This window comes from Somniosus microcephalus, chromosome 19, assembly GCF_052327205.1.
Source record: "Somniosus microcephalus isolate GS21.2 chromosome 19, FLI_Smic_1.0, whole genome shotgun sequence".
Classification (NCBI taxonomy): domain Eukaryota; kingdom Metazoa; phylum Chordata; class Chondrichthyes; order Squaliformes; family Somniosidae; genus Somniosus; species Somniosus microcephalus.
In genome coordinates, this window is record NC_141005.1 from 12,005,153 (window position 1) to 12,020,174 (window position 15,022).

The 15,022-nt window shown below is 44.6% G+C and overlaps 1 protein-coding gene across 3 annotated transcripts in view; it reads right to left on the reverse strand.

The window, feature by feature from the left end:
* The window catches only part of tango2 (transport and golgi organization 2 homolog (Drosophila)), a 206,365-nt gene that overhangs the window by 13,204 nt on the left and 178,139 nt on the right, over window positions 1–15,022 (reverse strand). For all 3 annotated transcript variants that reach the window (XM_086011968.1, XM_086011970.1, XM_086011969.1), the window contains one exon: window positions 7,021–7,091. In XM_086011968.1, coding sequence (XP_085868094.1) covers window positions 7,021–7,091 — 71 coding nt within the window. The remainder of the gene's footprint in view (window positions 1–7,020; window positions 7,092–15,022) is intronic.

Genomic DNA, 15,022 nt, shown 5'->3' on the forward strand with positions numbered 1-15,022 from the left:
GGGGAGTCACTGAAAAGCTTGCAGGAGCACGAGCTCTGGTTGATGATTTTTTTTTCTCCCCAGCTCAAAGGTGATGATTGCTGTTATTATCCCAGAGATATTAGCAAGCACAGACCATGGATTGAATCAGGGATCGAACCTGGGAGGGGACCTTCCTGGCCCATATGATTCAATATCACGCAGGTGCTGCACTGAGCTGTTTGAAGAGTAATGTTTGTGTCTTTTCGTAAAAGCCCTCAAAGTACTTTTCCGTTCTTGATGTCTCTAGTGGTAGACTTCTTTATTTGTTCATGGGATATAGGCGTCGCTGGTAAGGCCAGCATTTATTGCCCATCCCTAATTGCCCTCGAGATGGTGGTGGTGAGCTGCCTTCTTGAACCGCTGCAGTCCGTGTGGTGAAGGTAATCCCACAGTGCTGTTAGGTAGGGAGTTCTAGGATTTTGACCCAGCGATGATGAAGGAACGGTGATATACTTCCAAGTCAGGATGGTGTGTGACTTGGGAGGGGAACTTGGAGGTGGTAGTGTTCCCATGCGCCTGCCGCCCTTGTCCATCCAAGTGGAAGAGGTTGCAGGTTTGGGAGGTACTGCCGAAGAAACCTTGGCGAGTTGCTGCAGTGCATCTTGTAGATTGTACACACGGCAGCCACGGTACGCAGGAGGTGGAGGAAGTGAATGTTTAAGGTGGTGGATGCGGAGCCAATCAAGCGGGCTGCTTTATCCTGGATGGTGTCGAGCTTCGAGTGTTGTTGGAGCTGCACTCATCCAGGCAAGTGGAGAGTATTCCATCACACTCCTTACTTGTGCCTTGTAGATGGTGGAAAGGCTTTGGGGAGTCAGGAGGTGAGGCACTCGCCGCAGAATACCCAGCCTCTGACCTGCTCTTGTTGCCACAGTATTTATGTGGCTGGTCCAGTTAAGTTTCTGGTCAATAGTGACCCCCAGGATGTTGATGGTGGGGAGTATGGCAATGGTAATGCCATTGATTGTCAAGGGGCTGTAGTGTCCGTGTGTTGATAAAGACACTGAAGACAGGAGTTGGTTCATAGGTGTTTACTAAGCAAAGTCTGAGGGGGGTTCGAACGGATATACACAATATACAGGCTTATATAGCCCGAGTGGCCATTACCGGCATTACAGCACACCTGGGGCTCTTAAAGGCACATACACTACAATTCCTCCCCTTTTAGCTAACCAGTACATCATATTTTAAGTAATTATTAATTACATGTTATAAGAAAAATAATATACACATTGCTGTAGTTAATTAATTATAAGTCAGTCTCTCAGGAGGCTTCCTGACTCGGTCCGGATAACGCCTCGGGGGTGTAGTAGTTTCTGGTGGTGTAGTAGGTTCTTTTGGCAAGGCTGATTCGGCTTGAATGCCAGTGTCGGGTTCATCGGGTTCCAGTATCACCGGATCGGAGGTAGATATGGGTATCTCTACTTCATCGTTAGACGTATAGAGTTGTGGTGTAGGTTGTCCCTTTCGGATGACTTTATGATTTGGTCAGCATGGCGCCTTATTATGCTTTCTCCGATGTCCACGGTATACATCAGTGGTCCTAGTCGTGTGCAGATAGTTCCAGGCTGCCATTTCTTGGTACGGTAGTCCCGGGCCAAAACTTGTTGACCTATCTGGAAGGTTCTAGTTGGCCTTTCATTCATGCCTTGAAACTGCCGGTTCTCCACGTCCCTTCTGATGTTGGGCTTGACCAAATCCAGCCGGCATCTTAGGTTTCTATTGAAGAACATCATGGCGGGAGTTTGGTTGGTAACCATATGTGTTGCATTCCTGTATGCGAATAAGAAGTTATCCACCTTGTGCTGAAGTTTTATGTCTTCATTACCCATGGCCTTTATGGCCTTCGTGAAGGTCTGGACAAACCTTTCAGCCAATCCATTGGTGGCGGGATGGTATGGGGCGGACGTGTAGTGCTTAACCCCATTGTTTTTTAAGAACTTTCTGCATTCTTCGGACACAAATTGCGGTCCATTATCAGAACATATCTGTTCCGGCAGCCCATTCCTGGCAAATATGGTCCTTAATACTGTGATGGTTTTTTCCGTGGTGGTGGAGGATATCTTTATTACCTCCGGCCACTTGGAATGTGCATCAACCACGATTAAGAACATTGAGTCCATAAATGGACCAGCAAAGTCGATGTGTACCCTTTGCCAGGGAGATGAGGGCCACTCCCATGGATGTAGAGGGGCTTGTGGTGGAGCGTTTTGGACCTTCTGGCATCCTAGGCAGCTCTTGGTCATTTCTTCGATGTCTCCATCGATACCTGGCCACCATACAAACGCCCTAGCTAGGTTCTTCATTTTTCACTCCACCCAGATGCCCCTCGTGAAGCTCCTTTAGCACTTTATCCTGGAGTTTGGGTGGAATCACCACTCTGGATCCACACATCAAGGTTCCTCGGCACACTGACAGCTGTTCTCTTCTCTGCGAGAATGCTGGCAACAGTGGTTCGCCATGTGCTGGCCATCCCTTCACTGTTAAATCGTAGACCCGAGAGAGAGTCGGGTCATTTCTCGTCTCCCTTTCAATGGCAGAATTTGTTACTGGTAGACATTCCACTATGGTAGAGTGGAACATCTCTACTGGGTCTACTGTAGGTGCCTCTTCTACCGTTGGCAACGGTAGGCGCGATAAACTGTCAGCATTCCCATGCTGTTTTGATCCTTTGTATTCTATGTTGTATTGGTGTGCCCCTAGAAAAAGGGACCACCTCTGTAGCCTTTGCGCTGTCATAATGGGAACACCCTTTTTAGGGTTGAATATGGAGATGAGGGGTTGATGGTCAGTCAACAAGGTAAATTTTTGTCCGTGTAGGTAATGGTTGAATTTCTTCACTCCCCATACCAGGCTGAGTGCTTCCCTGTCGATTTGGGCATAGTTACGCTCAGCTGAGTTTAATGAGCGTGACGCAAAAGCTATCGGCCGTTCCGAGCCATCAGGGAATTTATGGGATAATACTGCTCCTATGCTGTAAGGGGATGCATCGCACGCCAGTCTGATTGGCAGTGATGGGTTGTAATGAGCCAAAACTTCTTCGGATGTGATTAAGTCTTTGCATTTATGGAAGGCACGTTTACAGTCTTCGTTCCATTTCCAAATCACTCCTGTTTGTAGAAGTTCATGAAGAAGGTGTAGAAGAGTTGATAAGTTCGGTAAAAATTTATGATAGTAATTTATTAATCCCAGGAACGACCTTAATTGTGCAACATATTCAGGTGCTGGGGCTTTTATGACCGCTTCAATTTTTTCAGGTGACTTATGCAACCCTTTCTTATTAATTATGTGGCCACAATATATCTGATTTTGGAAAAATTCACACTTGGGGCGATTTGCTCGTAGGCCCCGTTCTCTCAGCCTAGTGAGCACCTGCTCCAAATTGGCAAGGTGCTCGTTGTCGTTTTCTCCTGTTACAAGGATGTCGTCTAGGTAGCATTGAGTCCCCGGAATCCCTTGCAGGACTTGCTCCATAGCTCTTTGCCAGATAGCTGGAGCTCATGCTACTCCAAAAACCAGTCGATTGTACTGGTACAGGCCTTTGCGTGTGTTTATCGTGAGATACTTTTTAGAGGCCTCCTCAACCTCCATCTGTAGATATGCCTGTGCCAAGTCAATTTTGGTGAAACGTTTCCCTCCGGATAGTGAGGCGAAAATATCTTCTATCCTCGGAAGAGGATACTGTACTGTGTGAAGGACCGGGTTTACAGTCACCTTGAAGTCTCCACAGATGCGAATTTTTCTCTGTTCTTCAGATTTATCATTATTCAATGCTTTTTTCATGACTGGAACGATGGGTGTTGCCCACTCGCTCCAATCTATTTTGGATAATACGCCTGCCTTTTCCAAATTCTCCAGCTCTGCCTCGACTGCTGGACGAATTGCGTATGGCACCGGTCTTGCCTTAAAAAATTTGGGAATTGCTGCATCTTCCACTTTTTTTGAGGCGGTGATGCCTTTCAAGGTTCCTAGTTTCTCTTGAAACACTTCTTTGGCGTTGGCCAAGATGTCTTTTAATCGTTCAGGTATGATGTCATCATTGTTTATTTTCTTACTGGTCACCATCAGTGCTTGAATGGAGTGCCAGTCTAAACGTATCTTTCTGATCCATTCACGTCCCAACAACGGTGGACCACCATCTTGTAGAATGTATAAATACAACTTTTGTATTTCTTTGCCGTTGTATACAACAGGCACCCTTATTTTTCCTTTGGGGTATACTTTCTGCCCCGTATATGTTTTTAAGATAATGGATGTGTCTTTTAGAGGTATATGCAAAAATAGCCTCTCGTAATCCCGTCGATTTATTACGGTTAGAGCTGATCCTGTATCTAGCTCCATTTTAACAGGGGACCCTGCTATCGTGAGGGTAACCCAAATGGTTTGGTAATCATCTTTGGCAAGTACATTATGTAATTTGAGACAGCTTAGTCTCTTGTTTTCGGAGTCGCTATCGCTCTTCTGGTCTTCGGAGCTACTGTCCGTCATCATTTGTACCTTCCTGTACTTTCCTTTATTGATTTTTTTTTTCTGTCTGTGGATTTATTTTGTCCAGATCGGCATGCCCGTGCAATGTGTCCAATCTTTCCGCATTGCCTGCATGCTTTGTCCTTGAACCAGCAGTCCTTCTGGTTATGGGTGGATCTGCCGCAGCGATAACATCTTTCGAAACCCTGTGTCATTTCATGGGTGCCGAAGTCCTGTGTCTTTTGTTGTATCTCTGCAGCTCCTCTTGCTGCTGCTTTGTATGATACAGCCATACTGAAAGCTTTGTCCAATGTTAAATCTTTTTCAGAAAGCAGCCTTTTTTGTGTTCCTTCACTAAGAGACCGCAAACGAATTTGTCTCGAAGATAATCTGCTAGTCCTGCCCCGAATTGGCAGTACTTTGATAGCTTTCTTAATTCGGTTAGGTAATCAGCGTTACTTTCATTCTTGTGTTGATTTCTCTTGAAGAATTTGAATCGTTCCGCTATCAGCAGCGGTGTTGGGTTTAAGTGCTCCTGCAGGGTATCAACAATTTCTTTAAAATTCTTGTCCTTTGGTTTGGCTGGAGTGATTAAATTTTGTAACAGCCCGTATGCCTTTGCGCCCATTAGGTTCAGCAGTACTGAAGCTTTTTTTTCATCTTCTATTCCATTTGCAGTGCAATATACCTCTACTCTTTCCACGTATGTGATCCAATCCTCTATTTCACTATCAAAAGCATCAATATTGCCAGACTTAGGCATTTCAGAAAAGATATGGCGCTTCCCGCGCTTTTCTTTCTTTTCAGCAGCAAAGATATGGCGCTTCCCGCTGCTGCTGCCAATGACAACGCTGTTTCCCGCGGTTTCCGTTCTTTGTTTTTTATTTTATTTTATTTGTTTACAGTTGGAGACTTATTCCCGCCGGACTTTCTCTGCAGGTCTGAACGCTGACCTGCTTGCCGCGCCCGCCGTCTCCCGAGTGCTCCCTCCCAGTCCGTTATTGCTTGCCTCCGATTTCGCTGCCTGTCTCAGCTGTAGAGCCAGCCGTTGGAGCCCCAGCCTGACGCCCAGGAAGGATTAGCGCAGTACCTGCCACCAGCTTGGCCAGCTGGTGAAACCACAGCTTCTCTCACTTTCTTGAGTCTTCTGGACGCCCGAGGAATCGATGTCCTTGAGGTGCTGCCGAATTGCAGGTAAGTCCGTTTCCACTTCGTCGCCACTGTAGTGTCCGTGTGTTGATAAAGACACTGCAGACAGGAGTTGGTTCATCGGTGTTTACTAAGCAAAGTCTGGGGGGGGGGGGGGGGCGGGGTTCTAACGGATATACACAATATACAGGCTTATATAGCCCGAGTGGCCATTACCGGCATTACAGCACACCTGGGGCTCTTAAAGGCACATACACTACAGGGGCGGTGGTTAGACCCTTGCTTATTGGAGATAGTCATTGCCTGGCACTTGTGTGGCGCGAATGTTACCTGCCACTTATCAGCCCAAGCCTGAACGTCGTCCAAGTCTTGTTGCATGCAGGCATGGACTGCTTCATTATCTGAGGTCTACTGGGTCAAAGTACAAAGTCTACTCCAGCACAGGACTACAGTCACGAATGGATTAGCAATGACTAGCAAGCATGTCAGAATTTGTGGCTTTCATGTTTGACTTGTGTAGACAGCATATGCAGCTATTTTGATACCTTGCAGTGGCCATTTTACATCAGGCTCAGTGGTGTGAGACAGGACAGCACTCACCTTCAATGTAGGACTGACATTTTATTTAGAAGTATGGGCTATAATTGGGCAAAGAATTAAAACATTAAGTCTACCTGCTTCTGTAAAGCTTGGGATTGTGCAGATTCCAGAGATGAGAAATGTAATTTCTGCAGGATTTACAAGAACCAAACCTGCATTCTGTACCTGCCCATGGCCACGTTCTTCATTTCCATATTACACTTGGATCATTCCATATGGAAATATAACCAATAATAAAATGGTTTTACTGAGAATATACATTCAAACTTGCAACAAGAGCTTGTATGATATATATAATGCACATCTCAATGTGAAGGTCGTACACATTCAGCACTTCTGTAAAGATTTCTGTACATTACATATGTTACATTTAATATAAAAGAAACTGGCATTCCCACCTTTATTTTCCCACCATTACATGAACAAATTCCCCTTCTCTAAGGGTAGGTAGTGTTTTTTTTTATAAAACTAAGGAGGTGTGAACACAGACCAAGCAAGGAGTTGCATCCTTGAGCTCCCATAACAACCCACATGGTGGGATCAGCCAGTGGGTGTCTATTCAAGAAACAAGACCACACACACATGCTGTGGATCTTGGAGCCGAGGAAGAATGTAAGTTTTAATTTAGGTCTGCCTCAGGTGAAGGACAAGTTACAGCATTGGCCTACACAAACTCATGGGAGAGACACACACATGCACACACTTTATATATACAAATAGATATAAAATTCTAAATTCATCGTTCAAGAAGTTTAATTTTGTTAACAAATTAAAAACTCAAACCTGGCTCCAGTGCTTTGGGCTCCTGGCAACTTTTGTTTCCATAGTAACACATCATATCTCCTTTGGTGTTGCTGTAAGAAAATATATGATTGGTCTAAGAACTTGTCTTGCTTTACACAGGGTTTATAACAACAGAATCTGTGGTGCATTTAAATACACTGCGTCATCGCTTTGGGTGTTTTGAAAGGTAGCCTGATTACTAGAGCACCTTGGAATAGTTGATGACATTGCTTTCATGGTCATCATACACTTCATTAGATCAGTGCAATCATGTGTAGAACATCACACCGAGTCACCATAGGCCCTGCTCTGATGTTCTACAGAGGACATTCTTTAAGAAAACTCATATTCTTCTGAATCCAAGACTTTTTCTTCCTCTCAGTTCATTTTCACTGCAAATGGTCTTCTCCAGAATGGTACGAGTTTTTTTCCCCCAGGGTCTGCTTAGGTGTGTAACATGGAGCCTCACAACGCCACATATGTTTAAATCAATGAGAAAATTGTCTGTGGTGTTGCTCCTGGTCAGTTGGTGAATAGAATTTGATTAAAAGACGTGGCAGGAGCTGGGAAAGAGACTTCAGGAACTTGCTCCACAGAGCCACTTAGTGCCAAAAGCCTGCAACTACATTGTGACAGATAGATATAAAATTCTATTTGATATAGCAATTTACAACAGAAGAGAGAGACCAAAAATCAGGATAACAGAAGTAAAGTTTGTGGACAGGTCATGCGCACTCTTTGCAGGATTTTTAAACAATATCTAGATGTTCCCATTACTTTGTACATCTATCTCAAGCTGCAGGTATGAACAGATCTAGGTATTGTGATTTAGGAACTATCCACCAATGATGGTATAAAGACATTTCTAAACTGCCAAGCTCACAAAATTTAAACAGGGCAAATCGGAAAAATAAGTAACATAAATGTCAAGAGAGTTTGGTTGCTTGGGGATAGAAACATAGAAGATAGGAGCAGGCCATTCGGCCTCTCGAGCCTGCTCTGCCATTCAATGAGATCATGGCTGATCATCCAAATTCAGTACCCTGTTCCTGCCTTCTCACCATATCCCTTGATCCCTTTAGCCTTAAGAAATATATCTAACTCCTTCTTGAATATATTTAATGAATTGGCCTCTACTGCCTTCTGTGGTAGAGAATTCCACAGGTTCACCACTCTCTGGGTGAAGAAATTCCTCCTCATCTCCGTCCTAAATGGCTTACCCCTTATCCTTAGACTGTGACCCCTGGTTCTGGACTCCCTGACCATCGTGAACATCCTTCCTGCATCTAGTCTGTCTAGTCCTGCTAGAATTTTATAAGTTTCAATGAGATCCCCTCTCATTCTTCTAAACTCCAGCGAGTATAAGCCCAATCTCTCCTCATACGTCATTCCTGCCATCCCAGGTATCAGCCTGGTGAATCTTCGCTGCACTCCCTCCATGGCAAGAACATCCTTCCTCAGATAAGGCGACCAAAACTGCACACAATACTCAAGATGTGGTCTCACCAAGGCCCTGTACAACTGCAGCAAGACATCCTTGTTCCTGTACTCAAACCCTCTCGCTATATCGGCCAACATACCATTTGCCTTCTTAACCGCCTGCTGCACCTGCATGCTTACCTTCAGCGACTGGTGCACAAGGATGCCCAGGTCTCGTTGTACTTCCCCTTCTCCCAATCTATTGCCATTCAGATAATAATCTGCCTTCCTGTTTTTGACACCAAAGTGGATAACCTCGCATTTATCCACGTTATATTGCATCTGCTATGCTTCTGCCCAATCACCCAACCTGTCCAAATCAGACTAGAGTTTCTCGGCATCCTCCTCACAGCACACACGCCCACCCAGCTTTGTGTAGACGGAATATTAGGGGCTACATTTGCCATATGGGCTGTATGCATCGTGACCTCTGTCTGGTCTTTTATAATCCCCGAATTGATGGGGAATTTTCAGAGTATCTGCATTCACAAGTATCACCACAGATACTGCCTCTCCTCAAAGCTGTGCACATACACATGCAGGAGAGACAACTGATTCCAAATCAGCATTTTCTTGCTTTCGATGAAATATAATGTTTTCGCTAACATTTTAAAAAACTGCTTAAATGCTGGATTTTCATTGAACAAATCTGTTTATTTTTTTTCTAAACTCTTATTTATAGAATCATACCGCACAGAAGGAGGCCATTCGGCCCATCGTGCCTGTGCCGGCTCTTTGGTAGAGCTCTCCAATTAATCCCACTCTCCCTGCTCTTTCCCCGTAGCCCCGAAATGTTTTCCTTTTCAAGTATATATCTAATTTCAATTCCCTTTTGAAAATTACTATTGAATCTGCTTCCTCCGCTTTTTCAGGCATTCCAGATCACAACAACTCGCTGCGTAAAAATATTTCCTCATGGCAGATTTTATCACAAGATTTTGAAGTTATGTTTTAATTCTTTAGTCATTTCATACACAAATTGGTACAAATCTAAAAGAACAGAATCCTAAACTGGAATAAAAAGCATGGTGAAATACTCAAACATACAGGTTGCAGTGCCTAGCGTTGCAATCACAGCATTTGAGGAAGATTTTGGGGGGTTGGGGGGGGGAGATTATTTGACATACCAGGAAACTCTCGTTTAAACGGCACCTAAATATCCAGAATTCCCTAATAACCAGCAAAATTCATACTCCGAAAACAACACCTCAATAACTGGAAATGTTGCCGAGTCCGAGTCTCCCGCAGTGGCCGAGTCAGTCAGTGGGGGTAGTCCTCCAAACTGCCACTGCTCAGCTTCTTGGCGCTGTCGGGAGTCGGAACACCTCAATAACAGGAGTCTGACTCTCCCGCGCTGCCGGTAGTCTCTTCCGATCCGCCATTTTTCTGTTTACTGTATAAGTTTTGTTTTACTGTTAAATAATTAAAGAGTTATGGATAACCCTCAACTGGCAGTACTGTACTTAATCAAGCATCTTCCACCATCCATTTAACACAACAGTCTGTAGGCGAGTACCCAATTACTGTATACTGCACATTCCTTCATTAAAAAAAATTTTTTTTGTTAAAAATAGCCTCGGTAGCTAACCCTCTCCGTCATCCGGAATTTTTAATCAACCGGCACCATCCCGGTCGGTGCCGCATACCAAAGAGTTTCCTGTACAATCATTTTATTTTTAAAAATTGCTGACAGTAAAGTGAATCTTCATGCCTAACTGCACATAGCTTCTAATAAAAAAAACTCCCAACTCAATGGCCCCTTGTTAATATGACATTGCTCCAATGGTTTTTAATCCTGAATTATAATGTACCTAAAATTCCAGATTGATGTCGTTCTCCTGCTGTTAGCTGATCTGCTTCACTGCACTGCTAACCTATGACATCAGTGGTACAGACTGTTGTGAGCAGCATAAACAGACCATTAATGCTGGTGATTCATACCTTACATTGGCATGACAACACCACAGTTCACAAACTAGTCCACATTTTGAAACTTCCAAAGAAGTCCGAGGTGTCATGCGAGAGTTTGTGTCCTCCACTTGTCCTCTTTGAGCAGGTTATATTGGCTCCTGACCGTTTCTCTACTGACGCTCAGCTCCTCTAGTGGGTTTTACTAATTGACTTAAATGGAAAATAAAAAGAGGGGTGGGACGTAAAACGAGTGGCTGATCCGATCCAGTCCATCTCCCGCCAGCGGGTTCGGTTAAAATTACCCCAAGGTGCGGTAAATGGCCTCCTCCAGTGCTGTAAACCCCGAGGGTTCTATGCTTTGCTCTCAAGACGCCCATGTGGGAGCAGGTGCTGAGCAGAGCAAAAAATGCTTCGCTAATGGAGAAGAAGGAAGATAGTCAGCACAGAAAGGTTATTGTCGATTTTATTTTTAAAAATACCTTTTTATTTTTTTTGGGCATTTTCAAAAACAAAAAAAATGTTAAATATAGATTGCTCACTTATCATCATGCATATATATTTAGTTTTTAGCATTAACTGTCAAAATAGCAAAAATAATACTGCCTAAACAAAGCTTTTCATTCAACTACCACTCAAGTAGCTATAATGCGTCAAAACAAGGTCACACCAGTCTTAACCAGCATTCATATTCAGACTTGAAGGCGGGAAGGCAGGAAGGCAGGAGAACTGGCCGGAGAAACCTACCTGCATTGCATCTTGCGCTTTATTTCTTGCTCAAACATATCTGCTGGTGGGTAAATCAAGGAGTGGCATTAAGAGTCCAAGAGGTGAGAGTGTAGTTAATAATATTTTCCTTGAATTACTACAGAATCATAAAACGGTTACAGCACAGAAGGAGGCCATTCGGCCCATCGAGCCTGTGCCAGCTCTCTGCAAGAGCACTTCAGCTAGTCCCACTCCCCCGCCCTTTCCCCGTAGCCCTGCAAATTTTTTTCCTTCAGGTACTTATTCAATTCTCTTTTGAAAGCCGTGATTGAGTCTGCCTCCACCACCCTTTCAGGCAGTGCATTCCAGATCCTAACCACTTGCTGCGTAAAAACGTTTTTCCTCATGTCGCCTTTGGTTCTTCTGCCAATCACCTTAAATCTGTGTCCTCTGGTTCTTGACCCTTCTGCCAATGGGAACAGTTTCTCTCTATCTACTCTGTCTAGACCCCCTCATGATTTTGAACACCTCTATCAAATCTCCTCTCCACTTTCTCTGCTCCAAGGAGAACAACCCCAGCTTTTCTAGTCTATCCATGTAACTGAAGTCCTTCATCCCTGAAATAATTCTTGTAAATCTTTTCTGCACCCTCTCGAAGGCCTTCAACAACAACAATTTGTATTTATATAGCGCCTTTAACATAGTAAAGCATCCCAAGGCGCTTCACAGGAGTACTGTAAGACAAAAAGTCTGACACTGAGCCACATAAGGATAAATGAGGGCAGGTGACTAAAAGCTTGGTCAAAGAGGTAGGTTTTAAGGAGTGTGTCTTAAAAGGAGGAAAGAGAGGTAGTGAAGCAGAGAGGTTTAGGCAGGGAATTCCAGAGCTTAGGGCCTAGGCAACAGAAGGCACGGCCACCAAAGGTTGAGCGATTATAGTCAGGAATGCTCAAGAGGGCAGAATTACAGGAGTGCAGATATCTCTGGGGGGGGGGGGGGGGGGGTCGGCGGGGGGGGCTGAAGGAGATCACAGAGATGGAAGGGGCAAGGCCATGGAGGAATTTGAAAACCGGGATGAAAATTTTGAAATCGAGGCACTGCTTAACCGGGAGCCAATGTAGGTCAGCAAGCACAGGGGAGATGGGCGAACGGGACTTGGTGCGAGTTAGGACACAGGCAGCCGAGTTTTGGATGACCTCAAGTTTACGTAGGGTGGAATGTGGGAGACCAGAAGGGAGTGCGTTGGAATAGTCAAGTCTAGAGGTAACAAAGGCATGGATGAGGGTTTCAGCAGCAGATGAGCGGAGGCAAGAGCGGAGACGGGCGATGTTACGGAGGTGGAAGTAGGCGGTCTTAGTTATGCTGCGGATATGTGGTCGGAAGCTCATTTCAGGGTCAAATATGACACCAAGGTTGTGAACACTGTGGTTCAGCCTCAGACAGAGGAGGGATGGAGTCAGTGGCTCGGGAACGGAGTTTGTGGCGGGGACCAAAAACAATGGCTTTGGTTTTCCCAATATTTAATTGGAGAAAATCTTTGCTCATCCAGAGCTGTATGTCGGACAAGCAGTCTGACAATTTAAGAGACCGTGGGGGAGTTGAGAAAAGAGGTAGAGCTGGGTGTCGTCAGCGTACATGTGGAAACTGACGCTGTGTTTTCAGATGATGTCGCCAAGGGGCAACATGTAGATGAGAAATAGGAGGGGGCCAAGGATAGATCCTTGGGGGACACCAGAGGTAACAACGCGGGAGTAGGAAGAGAAGCCATTGCAGGTGATTCTCTGGCTACGATTAGATAGATAAGAATGGAACCAGGCAAGTGCAGTCTCACCCAGCTCAACAACGGTGGAGAGGCGTTGGAGAAGGAAGGATGGACTGGTCAACTGTGTCAAAGGCTGCAGACAAGTCAAGAAGGACGAGAAGGGATAGTTTACCTTTGTCACAGTCACAAAGGATGTCATTTGTGACTTTGATGAGAGCCGTTTTGGTACTGTGGCAAGGGCGGAAACCTGATTGGAGGGATTCAAACATGGAATTGCAGGAAAGATGCATCCTTCCTAAAAAATGTGGTGCCCAGAATTGGACACAATACTCTAGTTGAGGCTGAACCAGTGTTTTATAAAGGTTCATCATAATTTCCTTGCTTTTGTACTCTATGCCTCTATTTATGAAGCCCAGGATCCCGTATGCTTTAACCGCTTTCTCAACCTGCCCTGCCACCTTCAACGATTTGTGCACATATATCCCCAGGTCTCTCTGTTCCTGCCCCCACCTTTAGAATTGTACCCTTTAATTCATAGTGCCTCTCCTCGTTCTTCCTACCATAATGTATCACTTCCCACTTTTCTGTGTTAAATTTCATCTGCCACACATCCGCCCATTCCACCAGCCTGTCTATGTCCTCTTGAAGCCTATCACTATCCTCCTCACTGTTCACTATACTTACAAGTTTTGTGTCATCTCCAAATTTTGAAATTGTGCCCTGTACACCCAAGTCCAAGTCATAAATATATATCAAGAAAAGCAAAGCAGTGGTCCTAGTACCGACCCCTGGGAACACCACTGTATACCTTAACCACATATAATTACAAACACAAACAGACATTCATTAGTTACCGCTGAACTAAAACTTAATTGTTAAAGTCAGATATTGTATTTTTTTTATGGTCTTGAAGTGAAACGCAGGGAATTACAAATCTAAAATGGTGACGTGCTCAGGTGAGATTGTAACAGTACAATAGTGCTCAGTGCTTTGTTCAACCCTCGGAGATCGCTGCACTCCTCCAATTTTGGCCTCTTGCGCATCCCCGATTTTAATCGCTCCACCATTGATGGCCGTGCCTTCAGCTACCAAGGCCCTAAGCTCTGGAATTTCCTCCCTAAACTTTGATGCCTCTGTGTCCTCCTTTAAGATGCTCCTTAAAAGCTACCTCTTGGGCCAAGCTTTTATTCACGTCCCAATATTTCATGTGGCTCGGTGTCAAATTTTGTTTGATGATGCTCCTGTGAAACGCCTTGGGACATTTTACTACATTTTAAAAAATTCATTCACAGGATGTGGGCGTCGAAGGCCAGCATTACCCATCCCTAATTGCCCTCGAGAAGGTGGTGGTGAACTGCCTTCTTGAATACAACTGAGTGACTTGCTAGGCCATTTCAGAGGGCAGTTAAGAGTCAAACTCATTGCTGTGGGTCTGGAGTCACCTATAGACCAGACCAGGTAAGGACGGCAGATTTCCTTCTGTAAAAGACATTGGTGAACCAGTTGAGATTTTACAAAAATCCGGTAGTTTCATGGTCACCATTATTGATACTAGCTTTTTAATTCCAGATTTATTTAATTAACTGAATTTAAATTCCACAACTGCCGTGGTGGGATTTGAACTCTCGTCTCCAGTTCATTAGTCCAGGCCTCTGGATTACTTGTCCAATAACATAACCACCGTGCCACTGTACATTAAAAGCCGCTATATAAATGCAAGTTGTTTTTGTAGAAACAGCTGAACTACTGCAATGATTTGAGCCTGGCACTGCAACGTGTGCCTGTTTCTGTCAAGACATGTACAGATTTGCATTGCAGAGCAGGAGAAAATGAAAAAACAAATCAAAGCTGAAAAAGGTACGTGCTTCTCTGTAATGACTGAAGGGCAACATGTTAAACTCTGGCATGTTACACTCTGGCATGTTGGAGCACCTTCACTGACAAGAGTCCAGGGAGCCTTTGATGCAAATACTCTCTTGGATGATCAACTTTCCGGTCAGTTCCCTTTGAACTGAACTCCAAGAATGGACGGCCTAACCCGTGCAGTTGGCATTCAGTGCCAGGAGCTCCCATCTCTAAATTTACTTCAGCTGCTTGGATACAACCTGTTAAGTGGAAGTTATTTGTTGGACTATAATCAATGGG